Source organism: Corvus cornix, chromosome 2 (genome assembly GCF_000738735.6).
Source record: "Corvus cornix cornix isolate S_Up_H32 chromosome 2, ASM73873v5, whole genome shotgun sequence".
Taxonomy (NCBI): domain Eukaryota; kingdom Metazoa; phylum Chordata; class Aves; order Passeriformes; family Corvidae; genus Corvus; species Corvus cornix.
The window spans coordinates 14,914,614-14,932,230 of NC_046333.1; the positions used below are offsets into that span (position 1 = coordinate 14,914,614).

At 38.0% G+C, this 17,617-nt stretch overlaps 1 protein-coding gene across 19 annotated transcripts in view; it reads right to left on the reverse strand.

Moving 5' to 3' along the window:
• The window catches only part of SVIL (supervillin), a 134,307-nt gene that overhangs the window by 15,626 nt on the left and 101,064 nt on the right, over window positions 1-17,617 (reverse strand). For 14 of the 19 annotated variants that reach the window (XM_039548310.1, XM_039548311.1, XM_019283177.2 and 11 more), the window contains 6 exons: window positions 14,369-14,498; window positions 10,278-10,355; window positions 9,621-9,689; window positions 3,816-3,966; window positions 1,036-1,119; window positions 867-953 (listed from right to left, as the gene is read on the reverse strand). In XM_039548310.1, the coding sequence (XP_039404244.1) occupies window positions 867-953; window positions 1,036-1,119; window positions 3,816-3,966; window positions 9,621-9,689; window positions 10,278-10,355; window positions 14,369-14,498 (599 nt within the window). The remainder of the gene's footprint in view (window positions 1-866; window positions 954-1,035; window positions 1,120-3,815; window positions 3,967-9,620; window positions 9,690-10,277; window positions 10,356-14,368; window positions 14,499-17,617) is intronic. The other 5 variants (XM_039548314.1, XM_039548313.1, XM_019283180.2 and 2 more) reach the window with 2 other exon arrangements.

A 17,617-nucleotide genomic window follows, 5' to 3' on the forward strand; every position in this document is an offset into this window, starting at 1 on the left:
GATAAAGAATATTAAAACAGTGTAACTGCTACTCATATGCAATAATAATTACGCAAAATGGTAGGGAAATATGGCTAAATGAAAACTTAGACACTATAAATGAGTTGCTCTAGTATGATGAGGTAAGCATTTTAGGGTCTTGTATATTCCATCTTGCCTCCACCTATGGAATTCCTTCCTTTGAAAAGATCTAGAATCACAAGGGGAGAAGTCACTATTTCAGACTAGTGAGTGTGGCACAGTCATTATCCTATGCTAGTGCCTCCTATGCTGAAATGTGAATACATTGGTTTATGGTATCTGTTACACTACAAATTACATAAAGATTTTTGTCTTACAAATGGAGGGCAGACATATGAGATGGAAACCCCAGAGAACTCTAGAGAGCTTCCTAAACAGCCAACAGACTGTACAAGGAAGCTTATGAGCTCCTACAGAGAGTCAGTTTTCAAAAAATCAGGAAAGTGAATGAATTGTGCTTGGGAGCAGCCTACTATCCTATTTTGATTTTAAAAGGACTAAACTACATTTAAAGCTGTTTCACTGTATATGGCAATATGGTTCAGACTGGCTGTGTGATTTTAGGAAATTCTGTCCTACAGAATGATGTCTACATTGTTTTTAGAGAAATAAAGTTATTTTGGCATCTCTGATTTATTCTATTGTACATTTGTAATACAATAGCAAAAGGCTTTTCTTCTTAAAATTTAGCAAAGACTGAATCACAAAAATAAAATTATCAGTAAGTGAAGTCTGAGCAAAGAAGTATTTGTTTCTGCTACCAGTTATTTTAACTAAGGGGCACTTCAATCGATTTACTGAAGTCAGAGAGTGGATATGCTGCCACCCTTGGTAACTCTACCAACCTTTGTTATTCAGCCTTCCCAAGAACGACTCCAGCTTGTCAAGCTTCATATCTGATTCCAGCTGCATATCAGGCCTGGCTTCAATTTCTAAGCAAACCAGAAAGTAAAACCTGTTTATTGACAGGAAGTAAATAAGCCTGAACATATTTCAGCCATTTTTATTCCTTACCTTCCAAGGGCTTTGTAACTGGAGTGGTTGACTTCTGCCGGAAAGGGGATGCTACTGGTGTTAGTGCACTTGGAGCAGCCAGGCCTGCACAGGGACACAGAACACAGGAAATGCAGCCAAGAGTCAGCCTGTGTTTCCAACAGTGATGTCATGTCAGGGAAGCTATCTGGGGAAAGCAGATGAGCTTGGCTACTTCCTACAGGCCGGCACACTTCCCCAGCCTCCCCAGCAGCAGCGATGGCAGAGGGCCCTGCCTGCTCCTTTAATCAACAGCAACCTCAGAAACCACCCCATTCACAAGACAAAGCTTCATTTCCAATTGTCTCTAAGCAAGCTAACACAAGATATAGGCTTTCTCTGGAATACAGTAATTGTGCTCCTTCTCAAGGTAGCAGCAGTTCACTTGGTCTATATTTTGGGCTCCAGCTGTACCACACGCTACATTTTAAAAATATGGAAGTGTTCTGAACAGAAAGATATGGTTAGCAGGGAAGCCACCAAGATCTTGATAGGCACCTTCACCTCCACTACCCTCTTACTCCCTTTTTAAAATTTAAGCACATCTCTATTAATACACATAAGCAGGATGCATCTGACTTGTGAATGCTGTCCCTGGATTTCACAGTAATTCCTGGGCCCTGCTGGGTTTTTAAGAACACATAGAAACTGAAGTAGAAATGGAAGTTAGAATCCCCACCGTATCAAGCACTACTCCTGCCTTTTGTTGTACTCTCCTCCATCCTTTTCAGTAACTATCATAAAGGAATTCATTCTGGACCCAGTGGATAAAATAAAGATGATTTTTGTTTTGTTCTTTTCATATGAATCTACACTCCTCTAGTAAGAGAAATGCACTCCATAGGAGTCATGGGTTTTAGGGAGAAAGGCAAACTGAGGCAAAGAATTGTACCCATTAACTTTTGCAGCCTAGACTTTCAGTAAATGGGGAAACAGACATTCTTCTCTATTATCTATTTTCACTTAGCCAGTTTACTAATTACTGAGCCATGTAAGTTTAAGCCCTTAGTTATTTTGATCAGGTTAAAGCAATATTGTGCTGGGAGAACATATACTAACCATGTTTCCACTATCTTTACTGCAAGTCCTAGCAACATAATTGTCATAATTGTCAAACACCAAGATAGATTTGCAATATAACTAGGTATCTTTTCCACAACCAATTTTTTTCCCCTGTTAGATAAGAGACTCGAAATTCCAGCAGGTTTCAAGCCAATGGGTAAAGCCTTCTTCAAGACATACTCAAGAGGACACAGCTCTTAAGCAGCTCTACCAGGACATAATCCACAAGACCACACTGAGAACTGCTTAGAAAAGGATCACCTTCCAATTAGGACTGAATAATTTTCAGCCATAACAAGCAATTAAAATACAGCATCTGTGCACATGCACATAACAAGGATTTTATTTTGCATTGCTTTCTCACAATCTCTTAAATCAAAAACTCATAATGGTAATTTATTCTTTCAGGATATAAAACCAGTACACATCTAACTAAAATCCCACTTAGATTACTTTTATTGATTTCACTCTCATTGCATTACCTTGCTTCTTCAAAAGCATGATCATAGCACCTAAAGAGATCCTTTCAATATAAGTTTTTTAATTAAGAAGAGCAAATGCTACCACCTTCCTTTCCTTCTCAAAGACCAATCTATTTATAAAAAAATACCAACAAAACAAAACAAAAAAACAATCTCAAAAAGCAAGTCTGTGGATAACTAAACAGTTTTTCTTGGTAATCCTCCAAAATAGTTTACTCTTTAAATAGTGACCACTGACATTTCTAGCAGCAAAACAATGTAAAATGTAAGCAGCAGCTAAAATATGTTACTAATAGATGTAATTCCTAATACTGTTCAGCTTTTGCCAACAGATTGTGGCTTGGATTGCAAGCAGTTACTCCTGTTGCAATATTGCCCTCTCCCTATAATGATATTTTTTTAAATGGCTGTCATTTAACTCAAGGTTCATTGTTGTTGTGTTTAATAACCAAGTTCTTGTAACAGCCCAAAGTCTAGTATTCATTAAGCACAAAAGATCAGTTTAGGTGCCTTCTTCCCAAAGCTATCATCTTCCCAGGCATGCTGTGTGAACAGCTGCATTTCTACCATGTACAGCCTTCAGAGACTCCTGTCCACTTTAGAAAAATGACTAGATCTGGAAACAGTGACTGAATTCAAGAGATCCCAGAAAAGTCAACATTGCTCCCTCGTCATTTCTACTCTGTGGTTTTATGCAGAACCAGGGAACCTTCAGCCAAACATAACACTTTCAAGCTGTTGTCCAAGACAGCATCCATAAAAACAATACTTGTTTGCTAAATATTCCCAGTGATCCTAGGAGTGGAGGAAAAGCCAGCAACAGAAACAACTAGATTTCACAACTATCCTCTAGACAGTGCAGCTGGGTTTTCAAAGGAAGGATAAATAAAAAAGAATAATCCAGCTATGCCCTGTGAGTTGTATTAGAGGGAAAACCAAAACATATATCCCAAACACATGTTCAAGTGATAGATTTCCACCAGTCAGACAGAACCCAATAATAAGTGGATGGCAGTGCCACAGTGCAGAACAAAATGGATCAATGCCACACCCAAAAGAAACTGAAGTGAACAACTCATGACATGATATTCCGTCGAAGATAAACAGTCCTCCTCTTGCTAAATACAGATGCTGTTTCTGCATAGCTTTAGTGGGACTTTATTTTGACTAGACAGATAAGAGGTGTCTTACTTATATTGGGATGATTTCATCACTGACCTTTTTTTACCATTCGGCCAGCTACAGTGAACTGTGTGGAGTCATTGGCTGCTCCTTTACCCTTGGACTTCCAGGCTTCTTCTCGAGCTGTAATCAGGTGTTTCCTCTCTTCAATGGTCATTTGGCTCTCGTGGTTATCTGCCATTCTTTGCTTTTTGGAGGAAATAGAGAACGAGTTGTTTAAAAAAAAAACCTGCTTAAAAAAAGGACATAGCTAAAGATTGGCTGAACATTTCAACTGCCAGATGCAGAGGGAAGGGAGCAGGAGACCAAGTTACTGAAGTGAAGTCAGACACAGCTTAGTGACCCTGAGATGCTTCATTGTCTTGCTGCCCCATTACACTGTGAGTGCAAGGGTTTGCTCTGTGCTCTTTGACCTTTTCTTGAGACTACCAGCCAGGGCAGATGGCACTCCTCTATGCAAAGCAAACCATTCACTCTGTGTATGAAATCATTTTCCAGACCTTGTTCTTTTGAAGCATGACTTGCTACACAAGTGAGATCACTACTGACTATGAGCAGATGTTTTTAAGTGTGCAAATCTGCAGGTGGCACAGAAAATAACAATGAAGTGGTGTAACTTCAGTGGATGATTCCTAATCAGTCTTTTACAGTAACTCAGTTCTCCAGGCATGATAAGCAGCCTCTCCAGAGGCTGCTGACTTTAGTTCTTAAGTCAGCTTGCTCCACTAAATATTTTTCCAATGACTGTGATCATCTCTACTACCCCCTCTTTTTTTTTTTTTCCCCTAGGTCACCCTTAGCTTTCCTTTCTTGCTTTAGAGGTTGGCAGCCAACAGCTGGAGTGATTAGAAGCAGAAGGTGCACTATCTTAGTGCCCTTCTCACACAGGAGGATTGATGATGGTACACTAAGTAGGAAAGAAACTGAATTTACATACTCTGCTGTAGCTAGGTCAGGCCAAAGGACTATTACTTTAATATACTTATCTTTGAAAAGTATCAACATTTCAGGGATTATACTGCACAGAAATAAAACATAGAAGTATTTTTAGTGCATGGGACTGTTAACTGTAGAATTACTTCCAAGTTGCATGCTATTCATCATTTTTCTTCACAACCTAGCTGCTAGAATTGAAAAAAAAATAAAAAGAAAATCTCAAGCTCTAATACAGATCTAGCTCATGGAACCAGACAGGAAATGCAAAAGTATACAAAAGCTCGTGAACATTAACATTTTTCTCCTTTCAAGATACAAGGAAGATATTTTTTGTTTTCTTAAAAATCAATCAGATTACATAAATAAGTCATTTTATATAAAACTATTGTGACTGCAGGGGACACACTAATACAGAGACTTTGTAGCTTTCAGCATTTACCAGGATCAGTAGACATCAGCCAGAAGAGTGAAGACAAGCCAAGAAATGGTTTGTACAAGGACTAGGGCTATGAGAGCCCTCCACTCCTTCCCTCTTGTTCCATATATTTCTGCAGCCTTCTGCAGTAACACTTCCTCTCAATTTATCAGGAAAGAGAGCTGGGCAGCCAGACAATATGACTGCAAGCCATGATGATCAAGATTAAAAACTCTGATTTTTCCCTAGAACTCCAAAATGTTCAACAGAAATAACAACATGCAAGTGTATTCAGTATCATTTCCTCATCTGTCAAAGCCTCTGAATGCTTTAAAGAGAAACACTGAAGAAGTCTCTTTCATTTCTTCCAGTCTCTACCCATTCCAGTGTCAGCACAGCCACCACTGGGATGAAAAGTTGGCAGAAAAAATCACAACAAGACCTGGGCAGGAAATTAATAAATACCTAATGAAGCCACAAGTAAAATTTCATACACAAAACAAGTACTTTTAACTTAGTAAGGATGCTGACTTCCATTACAATATGAGGGAAATGAGGGAGAGGCAGAATGAAGTAAAATCATATGGATTTGGTTTTGTTTTTTTAAACTTACAGGGATCTTAATTTTGGATTTTGTCTCCAGCGAATACCTGAAGCTTCAGGGTCTATAGAACTACTGAAAATTCTGAAGATGCAGACATGGAAAGTATGTGTGTTAATCACTACACACATGAGTTGCAAAAAAGACTGTCAGTAATTCTGGAGTTGTGCCAAAGGATAAAAGAAAACAGCTGTCTGACAGGAGAAAGAAACTTTTTTTTTTTTTTTTTGAATGGAAGATTTCAATCTGTTCCATTGGGCAAAATATTTTTGGAGTTCCTGACAAAAAAAAAAAAAAAATCAGACTGGATGCATATGTGACTTTGGAGCAATTCCATAGTAAATATCTTCCTAATGCATGAAGACTCCTACCTTAATCTATTAGTGAACAAATGAAATAAAAAATTATAAACTAAATAGACACCAAGCAATTCCCAACCAATTTCATTTCCCTTAATGGTCCTGATGAAAACCAGAAGTATATACCATGATTAACTAAAGAGTAATTTTCTATAGCTAGAAAGTTAACATGAGCCAATGCAACTGTCAAAAGAAATTTCAGAAAAAATCCACCTGCCAGTTGGGAACAGTTTAGAAAGCTTTCAGAATTGCCACATATAGCATTTGTGGAGGAATTAACTGGTCAAAGCACATTCTAGCTGGGAGAAAATACGTCAAGAAAGTTAAAGCTCAAGAAGCTTCTAAGTGCAAATTTTATTTTTAAATTAAAAAAAGCCAAATTATGATATGAAAGAACAATCTCAAATTTGCAACTGTTAAATAGTCAAACCAAGAATTAGTAGATCAAGAATAAATAAAAATAATACATAAGAACTTAGGAGTGAAACAGTTCCAATGCATTTTTTTTCATCAAAAAGGTGGTTACTTTCAATGAAATATTCTAAATTATTGTGGACAATACATGGATGTGTTCATTGATATCTCAGACAAAATATCTGGAAAAGATGCCCCAAAACACAAGCGTGAATTTTAAAAAAGCCTTTGAAAATGGGAAAATGTTGAGGATAAAAGCTCAGATGTGGACAATATTTAGAAGTAAAGCTAAAGCATGTAGGAACAAGTCACACAAGCTGTGGGTTGTTCCAGACACCCATGGAAAGGCTGCTGCAAAGACAATCAATGAAGAATCAAATCACAGGCACGTAATTAATGCCATTCCACATGGCATTATGGAAAACAGGTTTAATCAAAATGGTAAGTTTGATGAGCTCAAGTATGATTAAATATATTAATACAGTTACCTCTGATTTCTTTAATATATTTGAGTTAATCACTGATGACATTCTGAGGCAGTTTTTTTTGAGCAATATAAAAATATCAGTCCAGCTTACAGGCTGTAAACTGGTTAACTGACTGAAAAATTATTTCTGAACAGAAAAGAACCATGCAATGATGTGACTCATCCCAAATTTGATCAAAATATTTTCATTAACGTGGAAAACAAAGGATGTAGTCTCATCCCCTGAGAAGTCCCTCATGATGACACCAACATACAGAAGAATGGTGAAGATATAGAAGAGATAATCACATAGATGGTTGGGGGAAAAAAAGGGATATCAGAAAAGTCTGGTAAACCATGATTTTAAGAGAAATGTTATTTGAAAAGGGAAACAAAAAACCCCAGCCAATTAGGAAGACAAAAAAAGGAGACAAAAACTGCCATGGAAAGTTGTTCTGAACAGATAGTCTGCACAGGAATAGCCTGTCCATTTCCAGACTCCATGCTTCTACCCAGGATGCTGACAATTTTGAAAGGTTTCAGGAAAGGGCTGAAATATTTTTTTAAAAAAATCTACCTCAGATTAAATCAGGTCAGTATGTATTTTCACTGGAGAAAGGGTTAAGAGTTACACTTTACACAGCAAGAATATTTACAAGTGAAAAATTACTTAATATCGCTGAGAGTTTTCTGTATGCTGACAGTTTAGAATTAAGACTGTGTGTTTTTCTAAAAGAAGCCATTTTTAGTCTGAGAAGGATTTATAGACTCAGTACAAGAACAGTCAGAAACAGGGATTACTTTCCTCCCACTGCTTGGCTAGGCTGGATGATGATATTGATCTTTTCTAGCACTGCAACACATTTCTTGAGGTTATGCCAGGCACTCCCCTGCTCATTCTAAGGAAGAGGCCACATATAGGCAATGCTCCATCTTGTACCCTACAATTTTCCAGTCCAAGCAGTGTCCCCTTTAGGTCACAAGAACTGAGAAAGAGTGCTCTGTTAGCATGCTGGTGTGCTGTTTGTTTTTTGTGTGGTGGGGTTTGTTTTTGTTTGGTTGTTTTTTTTTTTAACTATAAGAAACAAGATAATTCATGGTTTTCTATATAGAAGATCAAGACTGCCCCTACCTGGGGGAGTCCGAACCAAGAATGAACACCAAAAAATAATGTACTTTTCAAAAGAGGATTCTATTTAAAACCAATGCTATAAATGACATAAAAGGATTCAAAAAGAATCTATTTGGTTTTTTTTAATACAAGTAACTTTTCTAGTTTAAGCTCCTAAGACAAAAAAAAAGCATAAGGAGAATCCAACAGTTGTTCAAGTATGGTAAAAAGTCTCTGCATTGTTTCCTCTGCAACTTTATATGGGCCTTGTTATAAGAGAACGTGGAGAGAAAACTCCAATGCAAACATATGCCTTTCTGTCCAAAAGTGGTTTGAGCAAAACAGAACACACTCAACTCATATTTGGTGCAATAACAAAGTGATTAACTGTCCCAGAAAAAAACCCCTAACAAGTCTGCATGTACCTTGACACTGTGCTAGAAGGAAGCAGCTTGCTAAGAGAGCAGGATGTAGCTCACCACAGTCAATGGAAAGATGAATACTTTGATTTCTGTTTTCCTTTTAAGACAGATGGAATGAACAGCTCATTAAAGCTGTCATTACTCCTGTCCCTCCTGTCATTACTGGAGGGTCATTATTAAGATAGACTATATGTTTATCTTCTAGATACATAAAGCTGGTGAACTCTGTCACAACAAAACTAATAGGTGATTTGAAGTAAATAAGCTTTATTAAATCCAGAATTATAGAGAAGAGGTAACACTAACACATTTCAGTTATCAGTCCAACATTTAATGTTTAATTAAAAAAACTCATAGTAAAAGATCATCCCCAAAAACAGCTATGAAAGTGAACATGAAAATGGTAAATATCAGTTGCCTAAATGTTTATAATATATCCAGTAGACTCTTCCATATTCATCATCCTCAACCCAGCAGCGAGTACCTGCTCCTTGAATTCACTGCCATTACCCATGCTGGTCAGAGAGCTCCCTGCATGCAACACAGACTGTGGGAATGAAGAACCCAATGGATTCCTTGTAACACTACAACCACAGGTGTGAGCTCAGAGGCAAAGGACAAGGAGGTGTAATACAGTACAATTAGGTTTGCATATATCTGTTGAGGCCTTCCACTGAGCTCTCCTTGTTCCCTCGTGGTTTTCTGCAGCTTGTTTCTTTCCCCAGTTCTGCCTTTGCATTTTTTACCTCTGACCATGTGAACCAGGTATAGTTTGCTCACATTAAGGTCTATTATTCTACTGCTCAAAGACAACTTTGTTATGTTGCTCTGGCTGTAGAAAGTTTATATTTATCATTATCTGTTAATTCCTCATAAGTAAGTTCTTCAAATTGTCTATGATGGAATTGCAGAGCTACAGACATGATGTTGAGGAACACTTCACATGAAACTTCTCTAACATTTACTGGAACAGCAGCAGAACTCTACTCCCAAGCAAACACAAAGTTAATTCCACTGCCACAAGTTGCTTTGGGAATGTGCATCATCGATCTCAGTGTAATTTTCTGTCTCACTCCTCCCTCCAAAAATTAAATAGGAAGTTTATACAGCATTTCACCTTCCATCTCCAAGGATGACGGTCATCAGAAATCAGAGAACTTGATTCTTTCAAACTAGTACTACAGACCTTAAAGGAAGAAAGAGAGAGAAGCAGGAAGATGGGCAGTCAGAGAATAGAAGCAGGACGTGCCAAGGCAAAAATCCTTTACACAGGGACTAGGGAAAAGTGCTATAGGAAAGTCATCTCTGAACAAAAGCAGGTTTTTTACAGTCAATAAATTAGATGATGTTATGTCTTGCATTGTATATGCACATTACTTACAGGGAAGTCAGGGTACACAGCATTTTATTCTAAAATAAATGCTGTGTAGTTACATACTACTCCTTTTATACACCCTTTAAGCAACTTACAAGTTTTCAGTATTTTAATGAATTTTCAGTATTATAATGAATGCAATAATGTTTCCTTCATTTACTTTCTCACCTGTACACTCCAACACAGGTATAGAATTTTTAGAAAATAAGAGAAACAGTAGCAGAATGTATATTGAAGTAGAGTACACAGCATAGTGGCATAGCATTGTTTCTTCAAAGCCACATTTACTAAGTTGGTTAATCAGTTAAGAGGATTATTAATTTCCTAAATTAAAGAACACTGTTAAATTGTGCTTACTTGAAATTGTTGAGCATTTAAATTGTGCAGACTTTTGCTCACCTGTTTAATAGGTAGAAAAGGATGAAATTTATGGAGAGCAGGTATAACAGGAGAGTAAGTGGAAGCATATACAGGTTCCTATGACAAGGACAGAAGCAAAGCAAAGGAATTAGAAAAGAACTGGACTACCAGAAATGGAAATGGGGGAGAAATAACTTCTCTTTGCCTTATTTCTTACTAAATCTTTTAATCTTCTAGAAATGTTTTCCCTACTGGAAAGCAGAGATCAAAAATGTTGTCATAATATAACAGCATGTTTACCAAAGCCATTCCATGCAAGAATTATCCAAGTTAGTAACAATATCACTACAATCCAACACAGAACACAACAGCACAGCTGGAAGATACACTTTTCATATGCTGATAATTTTTGTATGTCTCTGTTTTCATGCCCCATTAAACTGATGAACCATGTCAACCACAATGTGAATAATTCTGCTGCAAGTTTAATTTTTACTAAACAGCAAATCATCTATTTTCTGGATTAAAGGAAAGAATGCTTGCTGAAACTGGGAGACTCAAAAGCCATCTGGAGCGATTTGCTAAGCCCAAAGTACTCAGTGAAGGTGAGTTCACCATTCTAAACACAGCTTACAAATAAACCCTGCCCCAGAGCTGGGCTTACCCAAAGCTGATTAGACATGGCTTTATCATCTTTAATTCTTCTCCCTTTCTGTAGGTTAAAGCAAGTGTGGAACATGGCACAGAGGATGGATAAATGCAGCTTATTAGAGTGGCTCAAAATGAAGCCTAAGAATTAGTTTCAGCTTTGATGAAAATGTGATACAAGCACTTGGTGGATGCCATATATGAAATGGATAAAACTGTTTCCACAGCAAAAGACTAATATTTTGCCAAAAAGTCACTTTACAAGGACTTACCCTCTCTCAGATTTTTACACACTTCATCTCTGAGTAATTTTGAAATGACTGTTCAGCCCTAGCCTTTAACACCAGTGCTGAGCTCCAATTTAAACTTAATGTAAGAATTAAGTGTTTCAAATGTCAGTCACTGCCTTAATGCAACTGCAATGCAGCTGGTAATCACATTAATCAGGGACTCTGTTAAAAATGGTTCACTATAAAATAGAAATTTTTATTCCAGTAAATCTTCCTATTTTGATATTATGGAAAGATCTTGAGTTAATTAATTATTCTACTCATGAAGAAATCCAACAAACTGGAAGTGTTCCATCCAGCTAAAACAATGAAAACAAAGATACTAAATCCAAAAGATTTTTTCCAAATAAAAGGGGTTTTTTTTTTCCAGTAAGACATTCATCAGTGTACATTTGTTCCCCTGATGTTAGAGCTATTCTTTGAATTGTCCAAGTATGTTTTACCATATATATAAATAATTCAAGAAGTCTCACAGCTTCCAAAAAAATTTTGATGATTGTGCAGCAATCATCAAAACAGATGCTGGACCTCCAAGTAAATCTCAACTTCCCCCCTCATCTGTATCTCCTTGAGTTAATTCCTTAGTCTCTTTTTTTTCCCCCCTATTTGACATTGCTCTGTCAGCTTTTCCATGAATTTTATGGTGTTTTTCTACAGTTTAGTCTACATACAAATGACTGTAACACATTTGGATAAGTATCTCACCATGCAGACACCACACAGAAGCATTTTGACTAGAAGTGATCAAAGAGCACTATTTAATGTAACTATATTTTTAAGACTTCTTTCCACTTTTGTTGTTTCCATGAAATCTAAATGTACTCCAATAACTTTTCATTTATACAGCTATGCTTCAATAATCAAATCTCCAGAACAAGTTAGATAACCTTTTAAGAGAGAGAGACACACAGACCCTGAAAAGGTGTCTGACTACATTAATAGGAGCACCATACTGCAACTAAAACCATCAGGCATTATTTTGAACCAGCAGGGCATGACAGTAGTTTACACACCCTTGCTGGTGATACATGACTGCCATGTGTGAAAATTGTCTAACTAGCTCAAAATTCAGTAATCAATACAATTCCTGCATTTTTATTGCAATCCAGCAACAGAAAATACTTAAGATTCTCAAGTACACTTAGTCTCAAAGTTCTACAAACAGACTTCAGTAGCACAGTGCTTCATGGTCCTCAAAGGATAACAGCCATCACACCGATTAATTATCAAAACCAGCATTACTAGATTTAAGGGCAGCTGACATGGCATCTTGTAAGTAGTGTGGTCACTTTAGTAAAGGTTTACATTATTTCTCATGTATCACATAATGAATCAGCATCCCAAATATCAATATAGATCATGAAATTGTGTATCTTACACACCCACGTTTTCATCCATGGGCAGACATAGAAATCCTTTGATTTAGGGTCTAAATAGCCAAGAGCTATATGAACTATCAAAGTGGGTGACCCAGTGCCACAGAAACTCCCACTGCTAGCACTGTCACTTCAAAGCGTGTATCCCTCAAAAGCCTGACTCTGCTATGCTGAGAGAAGTTGCTGCACATGGTAACGCAGCAGGGAGGATATGGGTGCTGAGGGGTGAGAAGAGAGAACAAAGGGTTTGTCTCTGCTTAAGTCTTGGCAGCTGTTTAAAGCTTTTTCTCAACCCCATTGTCTTTAGCTGGAGTACATTTGTTATCTGATCTCAACAGTTGTCATTTTGGAGACTAGCCTGTTAAAAATGTGACCACAATTTTGTTTTCCTCCCTGAAACTATTTTTGCTTTAGGACATCTTTCAAACTAGCAGCTGGATTTTTGAACAAGTCCACAGGGCAAAACCAGAACAAACTCCATAAACCGAACTGCAAAAATCATCTTTATTCTTTTCTGTCCAGTTAATATGACGATTGATGACTCACATGTTCAGGCACAGATTTATCCTCAATAATGACAGACTGTGTCCTTACTTGTTATACACTAATGGAAAAGGAGACTTTTTGTTACTGTTTGCCTATACTACTTAATGGAAGCAGCATTTTTACAACTAAATAATTGGATCCAAAGATTACCCTCCCCACTAGTAAATTTTGGAACACAAATTTCATTTTCACTTGTCCTCTGTGAAGTACTCCTTCAGAAATTAAAGGCTTTTGAGACATCCTATTTTATCTGACTGAGAAGGGAAACAAGTCTACATTGGTCCTTTACTTTGAGCCAGCAGTCAGTCCATTTTGAAGCAAATCTCCCAGTCATCCTCACTTTCTGCACTTTGGTTCACAAGGCAGAATGCACAGACTTTTGGATGAAACTGAAGCCCTGAAGTGCACTCCAAGATTTTCATATAACACCACTGCTGCTAAAGGCAGTCAGGCCACAGGACCAAGCCAAATTTAGCCTGAAACAAAATTTCACTGAACCAAAACAAGCAAGTATGGCACAGACAGCAGGTCCTCAGCAGTAATTATTCCGATTTACAGATCCACTCCTGCTGGACAACATAACATACTCATGTATTGACATAACCAGAGTGTGCTAACAATGTGGATCTCTCTTTCCTCTACACCTTTCTACCCATCTCCCTCTCTATTCACTATCTGTTATAACACAGATAAAATCTTGGTCCTGACAGTTTTGGCTATTCACGAACAGCAAAGATCATGCAAGACAACCAAAAGCCAAATGGCTCATGAATGCTCTAGTACCTGCATTAGCTCAGTGGCTCTAGGATCCAAAATTACTGGTCAAAACCCATATATATATATATATATGCACAGAGATAACACAGTGTTAGGAATGTGACATTTTTACAAACTCACCCATACCTAAGAAAACATCTGGACTAAGTCTTAAGGCAATTTCAGTGTGAGGGCATGGAAAGAGGACGGGGCGGGGGGAGGAAGGGCTTAAATAATACCTTGAAATGCTGCAGAAGCCTTACAGACCCACTCACTAGTTCATGATCTCCTGATGTGAAGACACTGCAACGGGTAATACACGTCCCAAGACAGTGAAGACATTCTCATTAAATAATCTCTTACATTGGGAGAATTGTTTTTTAAACAAGCCTGACAACAAGAGGAGTAGCAAGAGCTAGCAGCTAATATTAGGCAAGCCTGTCCAGTTGGATGCATCTTCAAAAAGCAAAAGTATTCCAAGCAAGGTGTTTTTTCCAAACAGGGACAGAGATACCTTCTTCAACAGCTGCTCAACTTCCTGCATCTGCGCACTACGATCAGCGACAGGCACTTTTGCATACTCCTGCTTTTTGCTGAGCCTGCTCTTCCAATCTTCTTCACCACTCTTCTTTAGCAATGCCAACCTACAAGGAAAAGCATGCCGTTAGGTAGCTTTAAACACTGTACTTCCCATTATCCTCAAAAGATAACCCTATTGTTTCACTAATGCTGCATTCAAGATAATTTGAAATTACGTTTTCTAGCATTAACTACAGTTATTTACATTTCATACACATACACAAGGCTCACAAACGAACATCAATCCTTAACTGCACATGTTGAATGGGAATCATCTGTCAAAACACAGACATCTAGACCTGAAACAGACACTCCAGCTAATTTGTATAACCAGTGGAAATTGCCAATACAGTCAAGGGAGACCAAGGTACAACGCAGATTATCCTAAAGTAGATGTATAAAAAGGTTAGATTAATAACTGCTTTTTTCCCCTCCATTCTGTTGCTAAGGCACAGCAAGTGACTACCTTGGCTATGGATACTTATCCTGTAGATATCCGAAGTTAAGAATATGTATCCTACCTTTGGTCTTCATTGTACTAATTAAAAAATAATTTAAAAATTATTTTCTTTAAAGCCCAAGAAGAAAGAGGTCTGTTCAGCAGGCACACACCAATTATGTCTCATCAGGCACATCAAAGGACAACTCTGCAGTTACTGCTTTCACTACAACTCCAGGGGCTGAGGTTACTTATCAGACTCCCTGGGATCACTTAGCCCAGGCATTGCTGTGACACAAATCAGCAGCACCAATGCACTAATAACTTGGTGCTAACTACCCTACAGTTGTGAAATTTATCAGCAAGACTCAACTTGTTTAAAGGAGGTCTTATATGTAAAGTGTGGATTACCATTCATTTCAGTAAGTGGGATCTTTTCAAAGCGCTGTTTCCTAATCTTGAGCAAAATTCTGACTATAGCACAAAGGGACACTGACTGGCTTCAGTGGGGAAAACATGTAGATTCACTTTGCTAGAATTGTCCATACAAACCCTGAGGTGACTAGTTTTGGGGATAGGGAAAGTCAGTCAGGAACAGGAGGTCTATACAGGCATGATGATCTTCAGTTCACCTTCTTCAGAAATGAATATTTGTATGAGTTTTCTGCCCTTCAAAAATCACTCTTAGTAATCCATAAAATGTGTATCTGCAGCACCTATGCAAGCAGTTGCATTGATCTACTAAATAATTTTTATTTTAGTTGAATTAAGCCTTACTACATACCTTTCTCAAATCTACAGCATTTCAGTAAGAATTATACAAAACCCTTAACCCTATTAATATTTGAACAGGTTCAGTAGTTAAACCTACTCTGACCACAAGATACGGAAATTATTTTTCAGACATGTGATTACTGTCACCCTCACAGCAAGTCTTGTCTGAAAACTCTGAGGAGAAGGAAAGGGTAGAACCAAAGAGGTCTAGCCAGAAGCCAAGTTTCAGGCAGCTGCTTCTTGCAAAAATCAAGGGGGTGCAACCATGCTACTGACCTATTTGGGGATGATCAATTGGGCCTAAGGCAGTCATTTGAGAAAAACTAAGAATGCAGAAAACAGTAAATCTACAGAATACAATGGCAGTAAGAATGTTAGTATTCAAGAAAGCAGTTATTTCCTCTCTTCCTGCCCAGGCAGGCAGTGCTGGCAGGCTTCACATTGCCTGGTTGCTTCATACCTCACAGCACGGGATGAGGAGGGGTGAGAAGGACTCACAATAAGGAGCTGAGGTCATGGTCATTGTTTCCAGAAAGGACACAAGATTTCACTGCCCAGAACTAATCTTCTGGAGTGCATCCATGCATGTGTGAAACTGTGGAGGAGACCAAGATGGGACTGAATTGCCACCATGCAATGAATTATCTTCAGTAGCTATGTTCTCTCAAGTCAGTTTTGCTTAGAAATGATCTGTGATAATTGAAGCTGGAAGGCATATTGGTCAGCTTTGGTCCAAGTTGGGTTTGTTTTTAAAATTGTCTACAGCTGCTCAGCATAGCAGGCAGGGGAAAAAAGTTGGGGTTTTTTTTAAGCTAACATTACTGCAGGGTATTTGCCCTAGACCTTTGACCCAAACAGCCTGCTTGATCACGGAGAGAAAAATCTGTAACTCTGAGAATACTTCTGTGTCTTTGGAGACTTTGTTTTCTTCTCTGCCATAAGGATGGATTCATACCAGCCCTCCGATCTTCACTGGTATGTGCAATGGAACAACTCACTCCTACAAGTGAGAACACACATTTGTCTGTTTTGAGCAATGAAATCACCACTTTAAAGAAATATGTATGCTCTTTATGCCAATAAAAACTTCACTGCTGGGTAAAACCTAAAGCCACGCATTTCTTTCGGACAATGGAAGTGGCAATAAAGTCAGACTTCCCTGACTCAGCAACAACTTTATGGAGGACACCCTTTTGTATGAATAAAGATGCAAGAACTACTGAACTGGTTCCTAAAAGCAAGCCCACCAGCTCAGCAGTAGACAGCAGTTGATTCATTGGAAAGTCTTAGAAAACAAGGCAAATATTAGGTCTAACCCTTAGATTTGTTTAAGGTCTGCTGCTTACTAGTTTCATTGCATACCTCTAGTTTTCGGCTTTTATAAATAATGAATAATCATTCAGTAATCACTTTTACAGTTTAGTCATACTGCTTTTGCCTCTAAAAGTTCCTTTTCCAATCTGAAGAAAATAAGTTTTACTCTTTTCTTGAAAGAAAAAAGCTTTTAGTACGTTTGCCCATCTTTGACAGCTTGCTCTGCATCCTTCTTTCACTTGCTACTGAGATCAGTGACATCAAGATAGAATGAGCATCACCCCAGAGGTGTCAGGGTGGCCTCAAGGCAAAAGCTTTCAGAGCTGAAGGCTAAATGCTGGGTAGTGAATACTAAAGGGGAACAGAAACAAGATCTGAACAATGGTTTTGCTTAAACAAAGAGAGTTGCATGAAAGGCCTTGGTAAAAATCCTGGCAAAAAATGTCCAAAATGGCACATCTTTCTTCTGTGGCAGGATTTTAGTATCTTAGCTGCTGGTCTTCTCCTTGAGATAGAATAAACTGGACACAGGCTTGGTTTTCATGTGTACTCCATTGGCTGCACTTGACCAGTTCTGTTTTAGATAAACCACAAATCCTGGAGGGCAATATGAAATACAGAACTACAGAAAGGAAGCTGACTGTTAAAAGAGTGCAT